Raw genomic sequence first — 27,966 nt, forward strand, 5'->3', positions numbered from 1 at the left:
ACATCACATTAAACAATGATGGACTTGTGAGTTTGCAAGGGTGCATGGCAATCTCAGCCACACACTAATATCCAATATAATAATAATGATAATAATCAGCGCAGTCCTTTTTTAATGCTAAAGTGACCACAAATGTGGGAGAAGTATTACATCATAAGTATTACAACTTACATGTTGGGTGGCTTCCGCCAAATCGACATTTAAGTTAACTCAAATCTGGAATCTTTTCCAATTTAGAAAGTCATTTCAGATGGGAAAACCATAGATTGCTCTTGGATGAAAAACCACCTTACTATCACCTGGCTGGGTATCGAACCCGGAAACTCCCAATAATTGCTAAGCCTCATTGCCTCAATAAAATAGACAGTTGTGCTCTGCAACAACATTACAATAGCCTTGTTCAGTTGGAATTGCGCATTGTTTTTGCCACTCACTTACTCCCAGTATCTTAAGTAGTAATGATCAGCCCTACTCTGCAAGTAGCATAACAATTGACTTGTTACGTTGCCATGGCGCCCTGTTGTCATAGCCGCTCGCTAATATCTTTAAATAATAATTGAGCAGAGAAATTTTGCATATTCAGAGAGAAGTTCCAACGAATGTCAAATCAGTTCTTTCCCTAATTTTCTATTGCTTCATAATTAAAATTCAAACTTAGTCATCTTTTGTACATATTTCCCATCCTTGTGTGATCATAGTTAAGTGAAATATATGAGCATTAAATACATGCACTTGCCACGGTCGTGCAAACCTCCCCAAGAAAGAGAAACAGACAAATAAGAATCTTGAACACAAAGTAATTAATTCCATATCAGCTGCATGCCTTTCTTTTATTATTTTAATATTCTCACAATTCAAAAAAGAAAGAAAAATATTGCTTGAATATGGAATATAAATCTTCAGGAATGGAATATAAAGCATTCTTTGGCTGTCTCATATCAATAAAATCATCTTAGTTCAATTAAAGCTTTATAAACTTACTCCTTCTTAGGAGGTTATTTATGAAAATAGGTGGAAATAATTCCATAAATAATCAAATCAATGTTAAAAGGCTGGCAAGTCATGATACTTATACTATTGTTTTTTTTTTCGTTTACGACCTGTGTAAGCCGAATTTCCGATTGTGGACAAAAAATTACAAATTCAATTCAATTCAATAAAATAAGTTTTAAAGTTTGTGTTTGACCATTGACTTTTTGTGTTTGACCATTGACTTTTACTTTTTGTTAGCTTATTTGGGGCTAAAACTGTTGACCTTTATATGCTGGCACAATGTTAACATGGAAACAAAGATGCATTTTAGTGCAAGTAAATGATAACATATTGCTATATGTCCCATGTCATGTCAAATTCATGCAAAGAAAAAAAAATAGGAATGATAACATTTGCAATACCACTTATTCTAGAATACATACACTTATAAATTAAAAATGCAGTAACTGTAGTAAATACCAAATTGAGAATATATTTCTGGCTTCCACTGAGAAGATGTTTTACTGCTAACTATGTATTGCTTCTATTTTTATAATATCAGGAGAAAAGTATAACAAGAGTGTCATGCCCTTTAATAGATTTAAATACACAAAAAATAGTTTAATCGACTTGTTATTTATGTCATTTACTATTATAGTTTATTACAAATCTTATTTCAGTATTTAAGATACATCCTAAATGCACATATGTGCCCATGTATTTCTCATTACCATCATACAATTAATCAACAACTAATTAATCACAAATAGGAATAAAATTATCACATCGGTCCTTATTTGTGTAATCTGTACTTTTTGCAGATCTCTGAACCAAAAGCAAGACATACATGTAAAAGCACTCACAAATGTCTTAATTGAAACTCAGGATGAACCTGCTTACAGACAGACTGCATCTTGGGTGATTGACTAAATTCAAGCTTCCACTACAAGTGCACTTTGACTGTATGCAAACAAAATGCTTTAGAAACCATCAAGTTAAGGTGCTTAAAGCAATTAGTTTGACTTGGAACCTTGAAAATGTATTTCCAAAAGATATATTCTTCCATAATCACTTACTACTCAATACTTGAGGTTTGAACAACTCACTGTACCACTATCGGATGCAGCCCTGTCAAGTTTCGCAGAACTAGCTAGGACCGATATGAGAGTGTCCTCTTTTCGTTATGACATGCAAAATACCTTTGGAAAAAATATGCAGTAAACATTAGTTACTTACTTTTCCAATGAATTGTAACCAAATAACATCTCAAATTAGTTATTGGAATAAAAAAAAAATACCCTTGAAACTCAGAACAGGTAGGAATGGTTACCAAGTTTCCTTGTCATCATTAAGAATATAGAATGTCCCATTTGCAGCCACATCAAACAAGATGAGTATTATACCACAAGATTTATGGTGGAATGAAAAACTTCTTGACAAGAATAGAAACATGAAAAGGCCACTTTATGTTATTGGAAAGATTGATGTAGGTAAAATTACCTGAGGAATGCATATGTTCCTTGTACCAAGAAAAGACATGCCAGAATTCCATACGAATTAATGCACCTCCAAATTGTAATATTTAGCACCAAGTTGTGAACACCGGAGGTATATCAAGGAGATTTTACTTGAATTGTGAATTGTGACAAAATAAAAGATCTAAAAATTAGTTTAATACTGTCAACGTCTAATGATGACATCCCAGGGTTTCCAAATTGATGACAGTGTGATTTACAAGTCTCCTCTCCATTCTTGATCCGTGACGGCAGTTGCCTCTTCTTCTGCAAGAGGAAAAGAAAACTAGAGCACTGAAGATGCTAAACACAAGAGCGGTAGAAAAGGCAGAGTAATGTGTGGGCAGATACAAAATCAAGTCACTGAAATGTTTGAACTGAAGAAAAATCACTCTAACAGGGCATATAAAACTAACATCACTGTATATCCTTGCAATGAACACTTCAACAATCCCATCCCCTCCTACCCCCCTCCCCCATACCTCACCTTACCTCAACCAACATGTAAGTAAATTTTTCAAAATTCCATGATTTCTGTAGATTTTAACCAACCAATTTGAGATATTGTTGCTTTAAAGGACACTGTCCTCTTGCAAACTATGGGTCAGTAGCTAGCATGCCACAACTTTGGAAGAAAAAAAACTCTTCAAAGACTTTGACCTAGCTCAGATGGAATTGTCCTGACATGACCTTGGCTTTCATTTCTCAACATTCACTTTTTTCCAAATACAGGGCATGGTCAAAGTTGTCCCAACAGCCCCAAAAAACAACAATAAATTTTCATATGTTGTGATAGGCAGAATGTATTCACTGCTTTGCACTATACTCTCCAGATGTTAATCACCTGAGTATATGGATTAATCACACGTTCCCTTTAACTAATGCTAGTATGTATGTATGTATGTATGTATGTATGTATGTATGTATGTATGTATGTATGTATGTATGTATGTATGTATGTATGTATGTATGTATGTATGTATGTATGTATATGTGATCTTCCCGCAAGCAGGAACTCGCGAAAGAAGCCATGGAGGTTTGTAGACTCGCAAGCTGACCGAAGCCAATCTCTCGGCACACATTCATTTAACGTCCATGTCGGGAAGTTGTTATTGAACAACACCCTTGCCAGACGACACACATTGCTGTTGGCGGGGAATCGAACCGGGGATCTCATGACGGGGATCTCATGACTGGGAGACTAGTAAAAAGTGGGCAAAAATGTTACTGAAGCAAATGCTTCAAACAAAGTTCTGACTATTAAATTAAGATACCTTATACAGATACAGTATTTCCACCTCAATTGACATTAAACTCATACACAGTCTGACCACTAGGTAAAAGTTATTGCTGGGCAATGCTGCCTACACTGAGATAACCCTTGACCCTTTCTTAACTGCAACAGAATAAATCGTTGGTTCAAGAGAGGACCCAAAGGCTGTCGAGAGAAATTGCCATGCACTAGCTGCTACCGACTTAAATGTTTTCACCACAATCTGATCACAGTGACCTCTGAAGGATGCTTTCTGTACTGTTTATTGTGCCAATTCACAGGCTGAATTATATAACCCAAAGTTGCTGAGAACATTTTCAAAAGAACAATTAAAAAGAGTAAAACCCACATCTTTCCTTTTTCATCTTAAGGTAAATCCACTTGTCGTCTGAGATACAAATAAAGCTCTGCTGCTTACAAGAATGTTAGTTTAACAGCAAGCTCATGTGTTGGAGTTGAACTATACATATGCTCCCCATAGACAATAAGAAGGAGATCAGCTTAAAGCTGTGCAATGATGCTTTCAAGAATGTTAGTTTAATAGCAAGCTCATGTGTTGTATTTGAACAATATACATATGCTCCCCATAGACAACACTTAGAAAGGGACCAGATTTTAGCTGTGCTATGATGCTTACAAGAATGTTAGTTAAATAGCAAGCTCATGAGTTGTAGTTGAACTATACATATGCTCCCCATAGACAACACTAAAAAAGGGACCAGCTTACCGTGATGATGCTCACAAGAATGTTAGTTTAATCTCATGTGTTGGAGTTGAACTATATACATATGCTCCCTATACACAACACTATGAAAGAGACCAGCTTATCGCGATGATGCTCACAAGAATGTTAGTTTCATAGCAAGCTCATGTGTTGGAGTTGAACTATACATATTATCCCCATAGACGACACTAAGAAAGAGACCAGCTATAGCTGTGCAACGATGCTTACAAGAATGTTAGTTTAATAGCAAGATCATGTGTTGGAGTTGAACTACACTATACATATGCTCCCTATAGACAACACTAAGAATGGGACCAGCTTATAGTTGTGTGATGATGCTTACAAGAATGTTAGGTAAATAGCAAGCTCATATGTGTTGGAGTTGAACTATACATATGCTCCCTATAGACAACACTAAGAAAGAGACCAGCTTATATCTGTGCGATGCATGCTTACGTGTCATTGTTTCGGGTGATATATTGAGACTCTCCATCTCAGCGTTCAATTCTTCAATATCTTGTTCTACTTCCTCCGGACTATAAGGACATCCCTTGTAAGCACCATTGTCTCTACAGTATTCCAGAAACCTTGAGAAAATGACAATTGAAAAGAAAGTCTAAGAAATAAAAAGATCGTCCACAATGGACTCAATTTCGATATGATATATGTATTCTTCTACAGACCAAACACTTTTGTAGCAGACGATATCAAATTATCATTTTAGGTTTGTTGAATGTAACCATCAAAAGCCATCAAATATGCAAATGATTAGTTTCCAAAGTTCAATGATCTTTCTAGAATGTCTATTTGTCTCATGGCTTTCCAATCCTGTCACACCATCATGCAAATTAGTAGAAAACAAAAGTAGAAGAGAAAAAAAAACGATGTTTAGTTGCAACTGTTCGAAACCAAAAATAATAGTTTTACTTCTTTAATTCATTACGATAAGGCACTCACCGATTCCAATGTTCGTCCTTACTCAGCATGTGAGGGTTTCCGATGCAAATGAGCAGAGCTTTGGCTCTTGTGATTGCAACATTAAATCTCTAAAATGGAAGCAGAAATGAGAGTCAAAAGTTGGAGTAAGAAGATATTTTTAGTCTCGAATCACTATATATCAAACAAAACCTTTGTATTTCTTCGTATTACACAAGGCCGAGAAACAACACTTGTTGTTACTGTATTAGTTTCCCATGCATTAAGGGTACAGTTGTATGAGTGTCTCTATTCCTAGCTCTTTGTTTCCAGAATATGGCGCTTCTATAACAAATATCATTAACATCCCCGTCTCATCAGGCATGCCTAGATCAGAAACAATGCTGTTGGACACTAGAATTATCTGGCAATATACCCTTTGAAAATTACCAGATGTTTCTGTACTGATGTGCGTGGCATTAAATGCAACAATCTACTATGGTTAGTTATTAGTTTCCACAAACATATGCTATGACATTTACCGTCTTATAACCCTGTAAACATACCTCCCCTCAAAATCAATTTCAATGGGCAGCTGTCACTTACCTTTGGGTTCCGCAAGAAACCTAACTTGTAATCTTTGTCCATCTTAAGATACTCTGCATTTGTACTCCTGACTGTGGAGATGATGATAACCAACCTCTCCTGGCCTTGAAATTCCTCAACAGACCCAACCTTGATGTCGCCAAGGTCTCTCCGGTTGATCCTTCTTTTCTTCTTGCCAAGTATCTGACGAATCTTTTGCACCTGCCATATATGAGACCAGAAAACTTGTATTAATACAAAAAGTAACACAATTCAAAATAATGCTATGAACTAGTGGATAAAGAAGCAAAGAGTCCTAGCATCTGAGAGGGTTTGGAACAAAACACTAGCCAGACTAAAGTAAGGTGGGTCGGGATAAATCCAATCTTTTCCCTTCTAAAATGATCATCAAATTGGTAAAGAGCTAATTCAAAATCCTGAGGAGCCAACATCCTCATTCGTTTCGCCTGATCAGCTAGCATTTCCTGAAAACTGGAATAGCTAGAGGAACATCCCTAGCAGTCAAATTGTTTGTGTTTTTTTCTTGGACTTGAACATATCAAGACTAAAATTCTGACTAAAATGAACCTTATAAGTGTTAGCCTAACTCTTCAAGTAGCATTGGTGTATACACACTCATAAGGGACCTAGCTTTTTGCCCTCTTACATCTGTCTGCTACTGGCATAGAAATGAGCTTAAACTTCATTCAGCGATCAGTGTTAGTTATAGTTATTAGGGAGATATCAGTCACAAATACTGGCAAATTCCTATAATGTGTTAAATTTTCTATCAAGATTGGTCATGTCCTAAGTCCAGTATTTTCTAGTCAGACAAACTTAACTGTAACACTACGGTACAAGGTAGTGTTTGACTGACCTGTCTTCGGTACGGAGATATTACCCCGATATCTCGTGCTCTCATATTCTTGTGTCCAGCCAGATTGAGGAGGTAGGATATGTACTGCCAAACCTGCTCTGCTTCGGCTACATTGAAGAAAGACGGGCTGTTTGCCTCCCTCTCGTCTTTACCATCGATGCCGTGGAAGATGACAGGGAAATTCTGTGAGTGAAGAAGAATTTTAATACGGCCATTATAACTGGACAATTGGCAGTTTTTATCCTCAATAATGTGGAAGATGACAGGAAAGTTGCTGTGAGGATGGAGAAATATAGGAGTGAGTTCTAACAAGGAAACCCTCAACAGTCTCGAAGGTGATGAGAAAGTTCTGTGTGGAAGCTAGGACAAATGCAGGACTTCTAACAGAAAAATGCCATTTATTATCATTAAAGAGCTAAGGATATCTCCATCCAGAATACTAATCACAGATGAAAAGTTAAACAAAAGGATGAAATAATGAGATACTCATACTTTCCGTTTTTTTATTAATTTATTTCCAAAAGTTTGGTAGTACTGATCGAGTGTCAGTAACAGTAGAACCAAGAGAACCTTTTGAATCTGTGCAAGCACAAACTCTTTATGTTTGTGTGGTTGCTTTTATTTATCCAAAAGTCAAGCATCATTTGCAAACCATCTAAAATTGTTATCCATTAACTACCTTAGCAGGAAGCGCATCAACCTTTGACAGGCATTCTCGCATCATTTGGTTGGCACACACTATGAGCTCCCCATCGTAAAACATCTCACTCGGAAGGTGTAGGATTTTAGGGTGGCTGCGGTAGTTACACAGAAGCTTTGTCAGCATTCTGTCATTGAAGACACCCTCATGTCTCTGGTATGCCTTTGACTGTGTCATTAATCGTTCCAAGAGAGATATCTCTAAGAATAAAAGTGATATGACATCAATAGTGATTAATTGTAATCAAAATCTCATCAGATTATTATTAGTTATTGTTCCATGCTTACAGAAGCATGCACAGTCATGGTAAATAGTACATCAGAAGGCTAAGAAACAACTCGCGCTATTTTTCCCAAAGCCGATTTTAGTTTCCTGACACAGGAAAAGGCTGCTATACCTTTATCACATCCAGTTGTCAGTTTAGTATGTGTGATGAATCACGGCTCAGTATAACAATTTTGGTGGTCACTTGTATTTAGCTTAATACGTAGGTATAAGGTTGTGCAAGGTGCATTCCATGGTTTTTTATAATGCAGCTGAACTTGAGTTAAATCTAGAGAGATGCCGTTGCTTTGACATATTTTCCATTCAGATCATCTAAAAAATTTAAACATACTGCCAGCCTGATGAAACCATTCACTGGGTGAGGGAATAATAATTAAGTATAACTCACCCAAACCGTGCTTTTTACTGATGGGAGACCTCAGGACCGGTCCCAATTGCTTAGGATCTCCAGCCAGGACCAGCTGACCGTTCTTCGGTAGCAAACCCGATACAGAGATGAGGGCTTCTGGTTCAATAGAATGTCCTGCCTCATCCAGAAAGATGTGAGTGAAAAAGTCTTTGAAACAGCCTGAGAGGACCAGTCTGAAAGGATATGAACCATCAATCGTAATGAAAGTACCTGGCGTTTATTTTACAGTTTTTGAATTAGCTTATTAAATTATAGTAGTTGCAACTTCACATGGTTGTAAAAGTTTAAAAACTGGGAACTATTTAAAATTCAGAATAACACCTACCACCCATATATTAAGTTACAAGAGTAACAAACTGTTGGACAGACAGATTACCATTGTACGATTCAATACGATGCATCAGAAAATGTCTCTCAAAAGGATCAAACTTACCTTCCAGCTGTCACCATGGTAACCACAATGATCCTCTTTTCTTTGATCTTTGTTGGACTAGGGAAAACCACATAGTTAGACCTGTCGTAGTTTAAGCAGTCATCTCTAATCTCCTACAGTGAGTAGAACATTCAAACAAACTGTGAATTTTCATAACTTAGATGAACTGACTGCAACTTACAAACCTAAAATGACATCATGGTAGCTTGCATGGTAGTACAAACATAAAAGTATGTTATATCTTTATGAAACACAACTACATTTTACTGTTTCAAGTTTACTTAGAATCAAAATCATCCCAAAGGATTGTTTTTCATTGGAGCTAAAATATCAAATTTACAAAGGAAGAACATAAATACAAAATAAATTACAAGTACAAACAAAAGTATAGAAAAAATAAGTAGTACTAAAAGTTCAGAAAGCCTATACAAATTTCAAACCAATGTTAAAAAACAAAATGTAACACATGGTGAAAGTGAAGATTGGGTTAAAAAAAAAGACTTAAAGCCATTTGAGGCACATTTTGAAAACGAAATTGCACACCTAGTTTTAAAACATCTAAGAGTATAAGATTTTTTTTTTTCTTGTGGAAGACATCACTTCAAAAGTTTGATTTCATGTACTGAAAAGCAGTTTTTGTTTACTATCTAGATTAGTGAATTTCTATCATGTTCCCATATAAAACCAGTAACATAACTATAACTGATCACAAGTTCCCCTCGTCAACCATTGGAGTTATGGCTTAATGGCAAAATTTGTGTTGACCTGAAATTGTTTTAACATATTGCCACTACTTACAAGGCTACCATGAAAACATATCAGAACTCACAGAAAAATTGACACCAAGTTTTCCTGCCAACCTTCTCCCACTCCTCTTAGTTTCCCATGAGCCTTACATTTTTAGACAGAATTTATGCGAAATTTGAGAGGACAAAAATATCACAGAAATCACCTGTAGAGCAGGATCGACACTATCATAGTTGCGACTGAGTGCGCACATTCGCAACAGATGGGTCCTGGCGACTGAGCCTTTGTCTAGGAGGCGCTTAGCTAAGAGGTCGGCAGCACTGTTAGAAGGTGCGCAGGCTAAGATGATGTTCTTCTTACTCTGATGGTAGACCTTAATTAATTACACATAGAGAAACAGAACAAAAAGAGTAGAAATTAATAACCATCTCAACAAATTTGAACAGCAAGTGTCTCATTTGTGTAAACCTTCAGACCTCTTGTGGAAGAATTGGAGTGTCGCGTACATATCATTTATGGTCACTCATCACAGATTGGGTATTTCGAGCACCACTGAAGGATGGAGTACAGCCTGACCCTTATTCTATTGTATATTCAGTTAAAATGTCTCAAACCTTTAGGCAGTAGTTCATCTTACTCATTTTAGGTCAAACTTTATATGTCTTGAAAATTCCTCAAAAAATACTACTTTGTTACTTCTTTAAATACTTGAAAAATAATACTAGCATGTTCATAAATTATTCTACTTCGAAAAGATTAGCCCTTTATTTTTGTGACAAACTGACTGACTACTAAATTGATACCAATTTTCGCAAGCTATCATGAAATATGTACAACCACATTTGTAGAACATAGCTACTTTATATAAACTTTTAAGTCTTAATTAAACAAGAAAAATGCTAGTAAAATTAATAATATCACAATATTAACAAAAAAGAAACTGAATCACTGCAATAACTGAAGCGGTTTGCTTAAAGAGAGATGTCTCTATCAAAGACGAAAATAAAAAAGAAACATTTCTGTAAAAAGATGAATGAAAGTTGTACGGCACAACTAAAGATTGACCAACCTGCATCATTGCTTCAACCACGGTAACAGTCTTGCCGGTACCAGGAGGTCCAAACACGAGGTACGGTGCAGGGAGTGACGTGCCATGCAGAATGTGATAAATGGCTTTGACTTGCTCCATATTATTAGACAAATTTTTATCACATAGCTTCTTTGCAAAAGCGCTATGAACAAAGTCACAGGGGTAGAGAAAAGCAAGAAATAATTTTTACGTACACCAACAGGGAAAATTGAGTCTTTTAATCACAAAAGTTCATGAATGCTTCATATACACAATAAAAAGTCAAATAGTACTGCATGGAACTTAAAACCGTTGTATGAATTCGTCTACCACCCGTCTTTCCACCAAGCTCTGCTTCAAGGTGAAATACAAAAATACAGTAAAACACATTTAGAGACTGCAAATGCCGTGAGTATTTGATTCCCTGTATTAATGATATCAGCAAATGTTCTTTTCCATGAAGGCTAAAAACGATTTATACTAGTTGTGATGAAGTTGGGCAATGCAACCACTTAAGTACAGCACATCACAGCACAGTGTATTAAAAGTACAAGCAATTATTCCATCAGAATTTAGACGAAGGTGTGGTTTACATTCAGACTGAGGACCCCATTGTTTGATCATATCCATTGTTCAAATCTATATGCCCTATCATTAACAATACCCCTGAACAATCAAATGTTGATTCTTTTGATAAGACATCACATGACCTGGAATTCCTTTGTTCAAGTCCTCAATTAGAGTACACACACACATAAATAAATGTCATGAACACCAACTTACTCAAGCTTTTCAGCTTCAGTTTTCTTCATCTTCTTTGGTTCAGGAAAGATAACTGGTTTCAAACGTTCCATGTCTAGTGTATCTGAATCTACTGAGAAGTGTGACGATCGTATCGGAAACCGTGAGAAGGTAAACTGGATGTCAAACTTCATCTTCTCTATGAAGAGTTTCATCAAGCTGAATCAGTCAAGAGATATATATATATAAAGATGAATTATGAAATCCTTTCAGCTCTATTCATTTGCTCATTTGTCCAATTTAATTAGTTTAGGATATATATCCTATATATAGGCTACTGTAGCCTATTAATCCTTATTAAGCCTAACTGTGCTAATAAGATGTCTTTCCAGTTCTTATCAATGCAGCACTATAAGGTTGTCTTTAATGTGATATCATTTTGGTCATTTTCGTTTTGGACAATTTTTAACTAGGGAATGAAGTTAGAAGGTGAGGGGGGGGGTGCATGTGGGAGGATTGAGTGGGGAGAGGATAGAACAGAGATAGAACAGAGACAAGAACTTAAAAACTGGATTTGTTGAGAACATTTGTAGAGGAAGTACTTTCGAGAATATCATAAGAATGAGTACAGTTCATGTACTGCAACCAGCGCGAATTGGTGCAAATGCACCAAATAAGAGGCATATAGTTATGTTGGATAGCACAACTTTCATGACTCACTCTTTGTGGAAACATAACGACACAACTTCCATTTCCACATGATGAACAAAGCCTTTGTAAGTTTGGTCTGGTCTGCTACTATCAGCAAACATTACATAGAGATGATCCCCTCGTAAGACTGAAGGACGGTTCTCAGCCAAGCCCGGAACCTTGAAGTGTAAAGAAAGGAATATACATCTTTATGACCGATCTGCAGTCAGTATAATATCCAGGCATGAATAAGTACAAAGCTATAAGTGTGTTTTGCTACGACCACATCACTGAGCACTTCAGTGCATGCATAGGTTCTTCATTGATATTGGAATAATATGGAAATCTTAGGATGAGAGATGGGGAGAGTAAGGCAGGATGGTGAAACCAATAGAAACCATTGAGTTTCTCCCCTGTGTATACATCTCGACACACAAGTATGAGTACCAGTCAAATGCTCTACACACAAGTATGAGTACCAGTCAAATGCTCTACACACAAGTATGAGTACCAGTCAAATGCTCTACACACAAGTATGAGTACCAGTCAAATGCTCTACACACAAGTATGAGTACCAGTCAAATGCTCTACACACAAGTATGAGTACCAGTCAAATGCTCTACACACAAGTATGAGTACCAGTCAAATGCTATACACACAAGTATGAGTACCAGTCAAATGCTTTCCATACATACTGGTACTCATACATACAAGTATGAGTACCAGTCATATGCTCTACACAGAAGTATGAGTACCAGTCATCATCACGCAAGTATGAGTACCAGTGAAATGCTCTATATGCAAGTATGAGTATCAATCAAATGCTCTCCATACAAGTATGAGAACCAGTCATATGCTCATCATGCAAGTATGAGTACCAGTCAAATGCTCTATACGCAAGTATGAGTACCAGTCAAATGCTCTCCATACAAGTATGAGAACCAGTCATATGCTCATCACGCAAGTATGAGTACCAGTCAAATGCTCTATACGCAAGTATGAGTATACTAGTCAAATGCTCTACACGCAAGTATGAGTACTAATTATATCCTGCACTAGAATCTATGTCAGATTTCCAAAGAGCCCCTAGTATGAGTACAAGTCTTGAGGGGCAAGTATGATTACAAGTAAATGTATGCTAGATTACAATTATGAGTTCAGATTCACTTCAATTCTGGTAGTAACCAATACTAACCATCACATATCAGTTCTCCCTGCATGGAAAAGTATAGCATATTATATCACAAGTGCCACGATTTGGCACTTGGTGTCACAGGATTTGACTCAATTCTAAAGAAAAATAAGCAAAGCTAACACAGACACAACCCTCCCCCCTCCCCCCCCCACACCATTACCAAGATGATGAAAGCCCGGTATTGTTCACGCAAACTAAGTAGACAATTTCGTGCAAAAATCTAATGTTTTAGCTTAAATTAAAAACTCACATGCAAGTCGAGCAGGCCGTCATATTTCTTACTCCTTGTCAGTGTTACACCCTTCCTGTCATATTGATGAATGTCAACCTTCATTTGGTGTTCCTCTGCATAGAGGAGGAGCTGGAATTTTTGGGAATAATTTCCAGCAGATAAAGGTGCTTCTAATTCTTCCAATAAACTGTGAAGGAAAAGATATATATTTATCTATATATATATATATATATGTATATTGATGTAAGAGTTTGGTTATACACCTCCGAAAGTGCTCGATTCTGTTTAGGAAGAGCCACATGTAGGCCTATATATGTATATATATATGTATATAAATATATATGTATATATATATATATATATATATATATATATATATATATATATATATATATATATATATATATATATATATATATATATATATATATATATTTATATACATATATATCTATTCATTCCCAGACTTATATGACATAACATAGTAAAAATGAAAGAAAAGTCATGGAAAAGCTTTTGATTCAATTATGTCAGAATGAAAAGAAGAAAACAGAAAAAATGACTTGTCTTTGCAAACATCATAACAAGACTGCACTTGAAAATACCTGTTAACCTATTACATGTGGATTTACTTCAGTTTTGGCATAATTATGGCTTTAAAGCCATGTGAAAGATAAAAAATTGGTTTTATGTAACTGATCATCTATGAAAAATCAATTATATAGATTGAAAACAAACTTTTTGGAAAATAATGAGGGAGGCCCAGACCCCAGTTGGCTTCAAGGACACCCTCATTTTCAAAATCTTTACGAAATCTACACGAGTACAGTATGGAGATAACTGATTCAATCCTGGTGATTTTACCAGAAATTTCTCTACAATCAATTCTCAACAATCTCTACAATCAAAACTGGAAAATAAATACAAAACTGAAACATATCCAAACAACCTAAAAACAATCATGTGCAGTGATTCAAATCTTTACAATAAAAGGGAATGATAAACTGATTGAAATAAACCTAAAAAAACTTACTTTGGAGCATTAGGCAAGTTCAAATCCATAGATACATTGCTTGGAATGCCATATTGTTGCATTTTTACTGTCTGAGGCAACTCCCCACTGCCAGAACTTAAGAAAAAACAACAAAGAATAAACTGATTTTTATTCAGAAAAAAAATGATAACAGAGCAAATATCAACAGAAATGTTACTCTGACAAAGAAACCGATTCTAAAGATCTACTGTCACAAGTCACAGAAATTGTAAACAAGAAAACAAACTTCATAGAATAAAAAATCATCAAACTCTTTGAGCTGAGGGAGCCCTACTTTCTTGGTTTTAGGCCACAGAGTTCAAAAACTGATAAACTGATCTGTCTTGGAAATGGAGAGACGATAATAGACCGAAGTGACGGAAATGATGCTTTATTTCTAAACATTGTGTAAAAAAAAGCCAGACTTAATTATGGACTTAAAATCAAAGGGATACTATGACTTTAATTTAAAACCACAAAAGTTTGTAAATTGATCACTACTATATAGTTGATAGTATATTGAAGATTTAACTGAGGATATGAGTAAAGGATATGAATAAATGAATGAAAAAAATTGCACAAATATAAAAAAGAAAGAGCAGTGAGACAAGCAAAAGAACGAAGCCACGAATATTCAGACTTACAACTGAACAGGAATTCCCGACAAGACATTTTTTGGAAGCGGAGTCACAGCAACTTTAGCTGGTCTTTTGTATGGAGCTGTTGGGGCTAGGTCTTCCTTGTCTTCTCCTCCAACACTGAATGTGATTGATCTTAATATGTGGAACACCTGGAGAATTCAGTGATGCACAACAATTTTGTAGTCATTTGAGTTTTGGACAAGACATTTTTTACCATACAGGACCATGCAGTGATCAAATCTAGTTTTCTTCTCAGTAAATGTTTGGATCTTTTTTGTCATGCGACTACCAAAATAGTATTTTAACAGTCCCCTCCTGCCCACCTCCCCCCCCCCCTGCTCTGCTACCAACCCTGCTCTTCCAACCATGCAAATGTCAACCGAAGATCTAATATTTAAGATAAGATCAAAATTACAGGTAAGGTAGCAGAGGGTCTATCACTAGCAAAAGCCACTTAATAGCAGAGATTGAAAATAATGACATAATTCAAAGTAATAATTAGCAATAATAATAATAAATGAACTTATAAAGCGCTAAAATCTATGAAGTATTCAATAGCGCTGTACAACCCTAATAGAATGCCAACTTGAAAAAATGAGTCTTCAAGCAAGACTTGAACTGACTGAGAGTGGGAGAACTCGGCACAGATATGGGCAGACTATTCCAGAGCTTGGGCCCGGCTGATGGAAAGGCACGGTCGCCATAGGTTTAATACACAAATGCAACTAAACACTGAGGTACGGTATGCAAACATCTACTCGTGTAATGTTGAAGAAGTGAACATTCTATTTATGCACATATATATATATATATATATATATATATATATATATATATATATATATATATATATATATATATATATATATATATATATATATATATATATATATATATATATATATATATATATATGTATATATGTATATATGTATATATGTATATATGTATATATATATATATATATATATATATATATATATATATATATATATATATATATATATATATATATATATATATATATATATATATAGTAATATACATATATATATATATATATATAAGTAACCAGAATATATGGAAGAAGCATATATTCTGTAAGAAGGAAAGAAAGAGTTTTTTATGACTTTTAACAGGTTATGAATTTTAACTGGTCCATTCGGTCAACAAAATTACTCATTTTAGTAAAAAGGACAAAGAAAAGCAAACAGGTGGGAATTCACTGACACAACAGGAATTTCAAACAGTTGTAACACCTACCCAAGTGTTCAACCTTGTTTATACAATACATTAGTATTTAATATTATGCAAACCTCATTTGCAACCAATTTCAAAATTTTCAATTCATGACATGACAGGAATTTTGATCAAAATATTACACCTTAGGAAGACATTACCACCGACAAAGAAGAATCCACCAACCTTATTGGTCTGCAGTTGAAATGCAAATGCCACGAGAGCTTTGACTTCTCCAAAATCATTGCTTTTACACGACAGCTCTGTCGTGTGCTTCTGTCCTGCAAAAGGGATGAACATGGCAGGAACGTCAGACAAAATTATTTCAGTCTCAGTAGAAGAGTATTATAGGAAACATGAATCTCAACATCATTAATTTTCATATTAACAGCAACATGAATGTCATTGGATGTAATATAACAACATACCATACCACAACAACATGTGATATCACATCACAATGTTATAGTTTATCATTCTGTTCATACTCCCCTCCTTGTCTCAGCGCAATTAATCTTAAATTTGTCTCAGGCCATATAAAACGGAGTATTATTATTACTGTTGTTTTTAATAATCATTATGGTTATTGTTAACATCATTGTTGTTGTTATTGTTGTAGTTGTTTATAGTTGTTATTGTTGTAGTTGTTGTTATTGTAGTTGTGATAGTTGTAGTTGCTGTTATATTTGTAGCTATTGTTGTTATAGTTGTTATTGTTGTAGTTGTTGTTGTGGTAGTTTTTGTTGTTTTTGTAGTTACTGTTATTGTAGTTGTTGTAGTTGTTGCTGTTATTGTTGTTGTAGTTGTTATAGTTGTTCTTATTGTTGTTGTAGTTGTTAAAATAGATGCTGTTGTAGTTGTTATTGTCTTTGTAGTTGTTGTTGGTATCATGTTACATCAAAACCTTAAAAACTGAATGGGAAACCACAAACAAACTTGACAACAGCAAATAGATTTTGGGTTAGAATGGGATTGACTCAGTGTATCTATAGAATTTCTTTTCTTTAGTATTTCCCAAACTCTTATGAAATCTTAGTATAACGATCTGTCAATGTGTCAATGGTATTGTTAAATAAAACGAGATAGTGATAACCAACCTGGCTGAATTAGCTTTTGCTTGGTCAAGCCACCAACAGCGGCTTTAAGAGTTAGCCTTGGGTCCTGAGATAGTAATGACACCCTTGTGAGGGTAACTGGGGTATTACTAAAGGATAAAACAAACAGTGTGTAATTAGAACAACTATTAAACAAATGTCAAAACAATAAATTTACTCAAATTGTCAACTACAAAATAAAACATTCCCCTGCCTCCCAAATACATAGTAAGATCAACAGACTTTCAAATATCTTTCGATTTTACATCTTTTTATAGTTTAACAATGCTTTTGGAGATGAAGCTAGCAACTATTTTTCCAAGAATGGAGAGTCATATTTATAAGAAAGTTCATTCTTCATATTTACATCCGGGGAATAATTTAGTGATCAAATTTTGTGTAAGTTTCCAAGGCTCTGAATCTGGTCTCTTATAATTTACAATGGTTCTGGAATAATTGCTAGTATACATCTAATAACTTTTATAGCAATTTGTCCATTTTGCAGAGACAAATTATTCCCTGTAATCCTATAAAAGTATAAATAAATTTATTGAGAGAGCAAAGTGAGCATATTACATTTCTGTGGAATGGAAAATAAATATAATGAGTACATATAACAGACCTGCTCTGTACATTGAGTGAAATGGTCTGCAACACACCCCGCTTAGTAGAAATGGTCACCTGTCCATTTTTGGACAAATTTCCTTCTCCAATCTCTATAACAACACCATGCTTGTTTTCCAACAGATTATTTCTGAAAGAGAATAAAATGTATGTTCAAAGTGGACATAACAAGCTTGTGTAATTTGTGTAATTCCACTACGAAATGTGATACTGATATGGTTGATACGTATAGTGCACGCAAGTTAGTAGGAAATTTCATTGCAATAGCTTGTTCCTATTGAAATCTATAGATATGCTTCTTAAGTCCAGTTTTACAGTGTCTGATTTTGAAATTGAAGTTGTCATGGTGGCAAATTATCACCAAACATCAAAGAGTGCTTTCAAACTTAGAGAATAGAAATTGAGAAGGCAGATACTTCTGACTCTCCCCACACTCCTTCCCATCCCTCCCCCCCCCCCCTGACGGAGCTGGCCATTTCAAAGTGAGGGAAGGCTACCTCTGACTACACCTTTGCCGCACCATTCCTTAAAGTGAAGGTATCTGTATTTGAAATTTCTGCATATTAAAACAACAAAAGTATAACTGCAGCAAAAAGGATGATAATGTGTATACTCTCAACATTACTTGTAATTAAAGCCCTATGCAACTAGCCCATTGTATACTTCAAAACAAAACGTCACCTTTTATTCACATACTGACTACTTCATGACCTGATGCACATAATTACTTCTTAATCTGACAGGCATACTATTTGTCAAGTTTATATCAAGGCACAAAAAAGGTTCCTTTCAGCAATCAGCAACAAATACCATTAAGTGCGTGCTACTGTTAGAAATATATATTTTCATTACCGCACCATATTGTTTCTCAAACAGGTTAAGTATAACTGTAAAATGGAGCAGGTTTTGGCTCCATTAGAAAACATCTTCCCAGCAAAGTATCCAATAAGTAGTCAAAAATACAAAAATTCCTCCTTTTCCATTTGTGCTGATTATTAACCTGAATGAGCTCCCCAACGTCTGATGTCATTAAAGAAACTTACGCTCGTTTTCTAATGAAGAGTTTACTCAAGTTTGCTCTGTGTCTGGCGCCCCTGATGTGCTCTTGTTCTTGAAACTCTGAATTAACTATTATCCCGCATATGTCACAGGGAGTTGGGTATGTCACATCCTGGGAAGTTTCTTGAGGGTTGCTCTGCAAATGAAAAGAGAGTACTGTGAAAGTTTGTTTCAGTATAATTAATTGATAAGTTTCATTCACACCGCAAAGAGTTTTCAAATATTTTTTCTTTTTAAGGTTCAAATTAAGCTTTTTAATAATTAATTCACAATATTATGGCAGATAGTCAACGACAATTAATTAGCCCACAATTACAGCCTTTCATAGCTGGAGAAATGTTCACATGAACAAAACATCATCCAGGGACAGCACTTGTAACTTTCCATTATTGCCAAGCTAACATAAGTGCTTACATGTGTTCAGGTATTTAAAAGTGTATTTATGAGTGGGCTGTTGAACCGCAAGAAGTTGTTCTATGCTTTGTGAACTATAGACCAGTCGTTCCCAAAATATGGGTTTTAACCCTGGGGGGAGGGAGGGGGTAATGTCACAGCTGCTGTGAATACCTCTTTCCAACAGATTTTTAAGATCATTTATCTGCATATCAAGACAAGACAAGAAAGAAAGAAGAGGACATTTTCTAAAAAGGTAGACAAATTAATAAAACAAGAAAGCAACTTTACTTTCTTTTTAAAATTAATCTACTCCCCATGGGAAGTGACTTACCTGTGTCGGAGGGGGTTGTCGATGCTGATCCACAGTCGCCGTACCAGCTATCTTGAAATAAATCACACGTCCACCCCTGGAATACTTTATTTTTTTCAAAGCCCTCAAGTTGAACATGAGCGCACCGAAAGAAACCCCTTTGGGGAGGAAATGTTAAAGTGAATAGATTATTTCGTCATCGTAACTTAGCAATAGATCGTTTGATAGTGGTTTTAAAAGAAGCTCAATGGAAATTGTTATGCTATTTTTTGCCAGCTTGTTCTATTTTTTTATTGTTGTTTTTTTCTGCCAAAAGAAAAGTACTCCCACCATTCAAGGCATAGTCCACAGTGAACAATTTCTAAGGTTTGCTGATTTGGTTTCTGCACTGGTAGTTTACTATGTTAAGTATAACACCCTGACAGCATACCATTAAAGCTCCTACAAAAACCATAATTACAACCAAGCAAACCAAACACATTGGTGGGTATTGAAGTTTCTTATTTAACACACCCTGACAGTAAGTATGATCTAAACACCTAGATATATACACAACACCAAAAGGTCTAAAACCACCCATTTTAAACTAATTGATTGATTTGATTGTTGAACTATACACATCGACTGATTTGATTGCAATTCAATACAAATTGGTTGATATTTAGTAAACACTGGTAAACACACGCGTATAACAGGGAGTAAGTTTGAATAAATAACAGGCTGCTACGTATTTTACGTGTCCATCAAAGTTCCACCAACCAGGCTGACATTAGGCAAACTCTTCAAGGTTTACAAACTTGCAAAAAAAGAAATCTGCCTTACACAATTAAAGTCTCTTGCATATAGATTCTTAAATGTTCAATTGACTGATTATCTGGAATAGCATACAGGTAGTTTAATGCTTACGCAAAGTCTGAAGGAAATATTTGATGACAACTGTAGCTTCCGTCATCAATTTCAACAAAATTTTAAAAAAAGTTACTCTCTATGTGGCCCTGCAGTATTCCTACCTGTGAGTTCTTTTCCTCTTGGTGGCTTATACTCGTTCGTGTAGCAATCCCTAAGGTCACTCTTTGTCCACTCCAACTGCCAATCTTGATCTTCTTGTCTGACATAGGTGAAGAAGTCGTCACCTATTCTCTTTATCCTCTCTGAAAAGTGTCTGTACTGCTCTTGTTGGCGGTCATTCTTCCGACTCATGACTGAAATATCAGCAGTAAAGAGGAAGTTAGGACAATTAGAATCTCAGAAATGTCAGAGATCATGTATGCAGTATTTACTTTGTTCAGATTTCATTCAGAACACCAATTTATGAACTTTATATATATATATATCTAGAGTAAGGCAAAATATGTCACCAAAAACAGAACTAGTATTGTTCGACACGGGTGACAAAACGCCTACAGTGGAATTACGACCTTCCGTAACGGTTTTGAACCTCTGGACATACAATCAGCATCTATAGCCTAGTGATTAGGATGTCCGGACACAGAGCAGGAGGCCTGGGTTCGATGCCCGGTGGAGACTGGAAGTTTTTTCACTGTTCTTAATTGATTTTCCAACTCATTCATTTTCAATTACTACTGTAGTCATGACGAAGGCTATTAATTTTTAGAGGAAAGAGTGAAATAATTTATTGAATTACAACAAAATGCTACCACAAAGGGACTTCAAGCAATGTGAATCAATATGAGCCACTAACCATATATACTACACATGAAAAGGAGGGTGATACCATATAAGTAATGTTTGACCTAAAGATCTGCTTTATTGGCTCTAATTATAGCACACTATATAGCTAGGAAAGTTCTGTGAATAGATAATCGACCTGCCACGGTCGTAAATCGACCTCAGGCTGTACTATTAGCCTGCATAGCTTCTTAACACAATTATAGGCTCCTTGTATTGCAAACACTGTGTGGAAATATGTTCATGTCTACAGTGTAGTTAATCATGAATACAGCATTCACACATGACCCTCATACAAGACAAACTATGTGGCAGGTGTTGCAGACTCATGGGTGAAAAGAGGTCATTTTACGACCAAGGCAGGTCGATTACGTAATCTCAAGAAACTTTTCCATGAGAGCGTGCTATATAGTTGGAGTCTATACAGCAGACCTTTAAGTTTGGAGCAGCCATCTTGTTACAATCAGGTATATAAAGGAAAGTTTTGCAGCTGAATACAATGCAAAAGCAGTCAACTTTATCAGGATAGAATGGAGAGAAGAGGCAAAGATGTTTAAATGTAAGAGGTGGAATTCACAGAATACTCTAAGACACCATTTGAGATACTGCGTGTTCTTTATTGCGGATCTTGACATAATAATAATAATAAATGCAAATTTATATAGCGCCAATATCCAGAGGAAAACCAATGCTCAGTGGCCCTAGTGCTCAGGGAGTGCAGTCAAAAATAGATGTGTTTTGAGTCTGTTTTTGAAAATGTTAACGTTGGGTGCCAACTTGATGTGCAGTGGAAGTGAGGTCCAAAGAGTAGGAGCGGCATTAGAGAACGATCTTTGACCAAATGACTTGAGTTTCCACTTAGGTACATGGAGCAGTAGCTGATTTGAGGATCGGAGAGAGCGGGTGGTGGTCTTCCGACTGATCATGCTACTCATGTATTCTGGTGCTAATCCATGCAGGGCTTTATATGTGAGCAGAATGATCTTGAAGTTTATCCTGTAGGAAACAGGTAACCAATGCAGCTGCCACAGCTAGAATAGGAGTGATGTAGTCAAACTTCTTTGAGCATGTGATGATTCTGGCTGCTGTATTTTGCGTTCGCTGGAGCAATCAAAGCTGATTATCTGGTAAACCATATAGCAAGTTGGCATAATCCAGTTTGGCAGACATAATAGCATGAATGACGGTCTTGCAGGACTTTTCAGTTAGGGGCAGGTCCAAGCTATTGTATCCCTAGAAGCCAAATTTCAAACTTTACTGAAGCACCCTAAATGTGGTGTCATGTTAAAGCTGAATTATTGAAGTTTCAGATTTTCATAATTTTTAATTTTTTTTTTGCCTATTCGAACAATTACAGCCAGCTAATTTGCATAAATTAAAGTTGCAGTGTGACGTACGGGACATTTGGAATCCTATTTCCCTGCCAGCAATATGAACTTATTGAATATAAGTTATGTGGGACAAGATACACCCTTCCTTCCAATAATTTTGACATATTATATTTGGGGGTTCATCAATTAAATATGCTAATTAGCTAGTGTCCAAATACTGGTGTCCCGTACGTCACAATTTTCAGCACTTTTCTTCAAGTTTTGATATGGACGAACAATTTTTTTTTGGTGATATTCTGTAAAGTTCTAATTAAGAACATTGTTCAACAAAATCCATCCCAAAAAAATTGAAAAAATATTCACAGCAAATCTAATTATCAAAATTAAAAATGTGACGTACGGGACAAAATGTGACGTACGGGACATAGTGTGGGGGAAACCCTGTATTTATACATAATAAACATGCATGGGCTCCAATGGGGACCTCTACTGGAAACCTTCCAATGCTTACCAATTTATTTTGTTGAAAGATGGTAGTTGCAACTTATAATCCCTGCATTCCTGAAGAGCACAACATGGCTTCAAATAAACCATTGACTGATGACCACCAACAGCCCAGGTGTTGTTCAATATACTATCGGGAAGTCAATTGTGTGTGTGTGTGGGATACAGAATCATCTACAATGCTATTCAACATTGACGTTGAATGAGGACGACTTCAAGAATGTTGAGTTTGCATTTCAACATTTCGTAGGCCTATTGTGAAGTGTGACTATCATGACTGTGCAACAATGTTCTTGTGTCCTGAACTTAGATAGTAGACATTGAGATTTTTAGTTACAAGTGTAGAGTTTTGCTCGCCCAATTTTTGCAGAGGACAATCACTCATGAGTTTGTTCAATAATCAGTATTAGGTCTATAGAGTTTTCTTTGTTGTACTAGTTTCATAGATGGACATTACATTGACGTTACTGTGGACATTTTGGTATGTTTTGAATGGGATGGATCATATTTCAACTTGAGGGTTAATAGTGGGGAGTATGATACAGTGTTGTACAGTAAATACCAAAACAGTTTTGCACCAAAACTTTGCATCTTGAATCATTTGTGGTCTAACAAAGCTAGAATTGATGTTATGACTATTTGGTCTGGTAACCAGTATTAGGTCTATAGAGTTTTCTTTGTTGTACTAGTTTCATAGATGGACATTATGTGGACGTTACTGTGGACATTTTGATATGTTTTGAATGGGATGGATCATATTTCAACTTCAGGGTCAAAAGTGGGGAGTATGATACAGTGTTGTACAGTAAATACCAAAACAGTTTTGCACCAAAACTTTGCATCTTGAATCATTTGTGGTCTAACAAAGCTAGAATTGATGTTATGAGTATTTGGTCTGGTAACCAGTATTAGTTCTATAGAGTTTTCTTTGTTGTACTAGTTTCATAGATGGACATTACATGGACGTTACCTCGGACATTTTGGTATGTTTTGAATGGGATATGGATCATATTTCAACTTCAGGGTCAATAGTGGGGAGTATGATACAGTGTTGTACAGTATATACTGGAAACAGTTTTGCACCAAAACTTGCATCTTGAATCATTTGTGGTCTAACAAAGCTAGAATTGATGTTATGATGAGTATTTGGTCTGGTAACCAGTATTAGGTCTATAGAGTTTTCTTTGTTGTACTAGTTTCATAGATGGACATTATGTGGACGTTACTGTGGACATTTTGGTATGTAATGAATATGATGGATCATATTTCAACTTCAGGGTCAACAGTGGGGAGTATGATACAGTGTTGTACAGTATATACCAAAACAGTTTTGCATCAAAACTTTGCATCTTGAATCATTTGTGGTCTAACAAAGCTAGAATTGATGTTATGAGTATTTGGTCTGGTAATCAGTATTACAGTACAGGTAGGTCTATAGAGTTTTCTTTGTTGTACTAGTTTCATAGATGGACATTATGTGGATGTTACTGTGGACATTTTGGTATGTTTTGAATGGGATGGATCATATTTCAACTTGAGGGTCAATAGTGGGGAGTATGATACAGTGTTGTACAGTATATACCGAGACAGTTTTGCACCAAAACTTGCATCTTGGATCATTTGTGGTCCAACAAAGCTAAAATTGATGTTATGAGTATTTGATGAATGTGTAGAGTAGATTTATACTTTACGCATTCCATGTTTTATGTAGTGGAATGATCTCACAAGTACAGTCACTGCTCTTTTCGATCCCCGAAAGAAGGAAATATGGCATTAAATTACCAATGACATTGTTCTGGCATATCCAAATTAATGTTTTTATGTAGAAATCAGCTTGTTATGGTATATTCAGGAATAAAAATATGAGTTTTCATAGTCAATTTTTATTTGGACAAATTGTCCCGTACGTCACATGTCCCGTACGTCACAGGACAATTTTCATTTGTGTAATCACTGAACTGGAATGGCTTCATATTTTTTTCTAATATGTTACAGCTTAGCCCTTGGAAGGTTAGGCTATTCACTAGTTATAACAGCTTGATCACTGCCCTCCTAATTTCAGAGGGATTTCAGCATTGCTCTTTAGCAAGAAAAACACAAAATTCTCTGGTCCCGTACGTCACACTGTACATTAATTAAGATGGGACCTAATTAAAGCAAGTGTAGGAAATCTTCATGAGTTTGTAATAAAGTAGCAGCAATAACAAATATGAAAACCTGAAAAAGTTTCTGGAAAATAGATTTTTTATAACTTTTAGACACATTTAAGTCTCTGAAATGTCCCGTACGTCACAGTGCAAATAGCTTGGACCTGCCCTTAGATATTTCCGAATGTGTGCCATTTTGCGGAGGAAGAAGTTGATTGACCTACAAGTACTAGAAATACGTTGCTTGAATGAGTATGAACTATCAAAATTAGTGACTCCGATGTTCTTAGCTGAATCAGATAACTTATCAGATCTATGCGGATCCGATGTGGAGGTTGGTAAGTAACGTACGAGACGTATCAAAGTGAAAACAAATTAGGAGCACTTCTGTTTTCGAGTCATTGAGTTTCAGTTTGTTTATGGTAAACCATTCCTTTGTCTTTAACGCAACCTTCAATAGACGTTACGTTACTATCGTAAGCACAATTTTAAAGAGGAGAAAAAGAGCTTAAAAGATACCTAAGGAATGAAAAAGTGTATGAAATGCATTGAGGGACGGAATATCATACATCGATTACCATGGAGACAAAGGTCTTAGCAGAAAGCTCCAACTGCCATTATACATTTCCTTGTATGTCATACCAGTAATTAAACACAATACGTTCTGATTGAGTGACTATGAAACCTGAGTAATCTAAGGTTTAAACACAGCTGTATATACACACTGAACACTAGACAACTAATATTATACCGCACATACTGCAGTGACCAGATGGTAAGTCTCGAGGGACCCAAATAGGGCTACGAGACATGCTACCTCTAGAGCAACCTATCACTTACACACAATAGTTTGGGCTAATTAGCTGGCATTAGACTAGCATTATCGACTCAAAGAGCAATAGTAATTCCGTCATATCTGCCTGTTGGTTAATAAAAACTTTCACAACGAGCTCAAAAGCCTTAAGTTCTATGAGAGGTCTCATGATGAGTCTGGCACTCGATCACTCCCTTAATTATACAGTTACCAATTGTTGCTTGTCCAATTGTAATCCATTTTTAACAACAACACCAATAATTATAATGATAACTTGAACCAAAGCTGTATCAAGTAGCCAGATCTGCAACAGCCAAGATACAACTTACATAACCGAAACGTAACAAAATGGCCTAATTGGCAAACACCACGGTAGCTGAATTACTTTCTTTTTCCGATATTTAACAGCAAGATACCATTTGACCCATCAATACAGGCCTCTTCTTAACACCCATCAAATAAACATAAAATTAATAGTTAACGACTATGGATATATATAAAATGAGCCTAATTATGCAAGGCTGTATCCCACCCCTGCCATGTTATCATCTGAACACTTATCGAAAGAGAAAGCTTGAGATAGGGTCTCAAATAAGCTGTAAAACTTCCTAGTCCTTGGGTCTCTAAACTAAACTTATCAAGTTAGGCATACTGCTACGAAATTGATTGTCACAAACTTCTGAGATGGCTTGCTTGATCCGACTGGAATAATTAACAAACCGGTCTAAATGGCGATGAAGCTAAGTTATGTTAGAATAATGATAGGCTTAATCTATACAAGCCGCTAGGCTAGAATTGTAACTATGTCTTTTGCATTACACATTTCTTTGAAGTGTGATGTTCATAATCATACGTGATGCGTTTGGTTCAAGCTCTGTTCAATGTTATCGAAAAGTATAGCTAAAGACTAAGCAAGGTACCTCTAAATTTTAGTGTTACACACGTACGGCTGCAACTAGTACTACCTTACAAATGAAGAGAACTCACTTTTTTGTTGATCCAGGTATTTCTATTTTCAGGGATACCGGAAGCTTGGGAATATAATTTCATCTGAGTAACATTCGTACATTCGCCTACTTGCTTCAATCCACATGTGGCAGTTCTTTAACTTGATCGAACACATGCGACTACGCCCTATGCGAAGTAATAAGAGGGCTTGGGATTCCCCTAATATTTATATGGAACGCCGAAAAGGTTGGCATTTTTAGTGACATTCAGAACAGCACAAAACAGCTGACAAAGTCATGGCAGCTCAGTATGGAACGTTTATGGTAGGCCATACGGGAAATAATTGCTGATTTAATGTCCGTACGAATTAAAATTATTACCGGTATTAATTCTATTTAATACCGGCATTAATTCTCAGCCAATCACCATGCAGCTTCATATGCCGGTATTAAATATAATTAATACGGGCATTAAATAGAATTAATACTGGTATTAAATAGAATTAATACGGGCATTAAATAGAATTTATACGGGTATTAAATAGAATTAATACGGGTATTAAATAGACCAATCACATCAGCGAATTTTTCTACCACGTAAATAGAATTAATACGGGTATTAAATAGACCAATCACATCAGCGAATTTTGTTACCATGCTCAGTCTGAGCTAGTGTTAATCCCCCAGCGTGAGAACAGTGTAGTTGTAGCTAGCAATCAAGGTACAACATACAACGCAATGGCACGCATGACAGACAAAGAACAATTTTTGCATGAT

General features: G+C 35.8%; 1 protein-coding gene across 3 annotated transcripts; it reads right to left on the reverse strand.

The window, feature by feature from the left end:
- Window positions 1-800: 800 nt before the first annotated feature.
- On the reverse strand, window positions 801-27,389 carry LOC139961725 (putative helicase MOV-10). 3 transcript variants are annotated; one of them, XM_071961157.1, is made up of 22 exons: window positions 27,230-27,389; window positions 20,768-20,959; window positions 19,779-19,915; window positions 19,036-19,187; window positions 17,991-18,122; window positions 17,372-17,478; window positions 16,461-16,555; window positions 15,039-15,184; window positions 14,395-14,490; window positions 13,380-13,548; window positions 11,965-12,113; window positions 11,287-11,463; window positions 10,504-10,666; window positions 9,640-9,807; window positions 8,688-8,800; window positions 8,234-8,427; window positions 7,540-7,760; window positions 6,861-7,043; window positions 6,005-6,205; window positions 5,441-5,529; window positions 4,940-5,070; window positions 801-2,753 (listed from the first exon to the last, which is right to left on the reverse strand). In XM_071961157.1, exons 2-22 carry the CDS (start codon window positions 20,955-20,957, stop codon window positions 2,704-2,706), a joined length of 3,063 nt encoding a protein of 1,020 aa, XP_071817258.1. In that variant the 5' UTR covers window positions 20,958-20,959; window positions 27,230-27,389; the 3' UTR covers window positions 801-2,703. The 3 variants fall into 3 exon arrangements, with proteins under 3 accessions (XP_071817258.1, XP_071817260.1, XP_071817259.1); XM_071961159.1 differs by having other exon boundaries at window positions 27,208-27,374; XM_071961158.1 differs by having other exon boundaries at window positions 27,163-27,374.
- Window positions 27,390-27,966: the final 577 nt, after the last annotated feature.

Source organism: Apostichopus japonicus, chromosome 20 (assembly GCF_037975245.1).
Source record: "Apostichopus japonicus isolate 1M-3 chromosome 20, ASM3797524v1, whole genome shotgun sequence".
NCBI lineage: Eukaryota > Metazoa > Echinodermata > Holothuroidea > Aspidochirotida > Stichopodidae > Apostichopus > Apostichopus japonicus.

What these genes read in the sequence shown, in the direction of transcription:
- LOC139961725 (XM_071961157.1), bottom strand. Translation starts at nt 20,957, where the DNA reads ATGAGTCGGAAGAATGACCGCCAACAAGAGCAGTACAGACACTTTTCA. An exon ending in TCACTCAATGTACAGAGCAG is followed by an intron (nt 17,479 to 17,990) that starts GTCTGTTATATG and finishes TTTATCCTTTAG; the next exon opens with TAATACCCCAGTTACCCTCA. An exon ending in TCGTTATGTTTCCACAAAGA is followed by an intron (nt 11,464 to 11,964) that starts GTGAGTCATGAA and finishes TGACTGATTCAG; the next exon opens with CTTGATGAAACTCTTCATAG.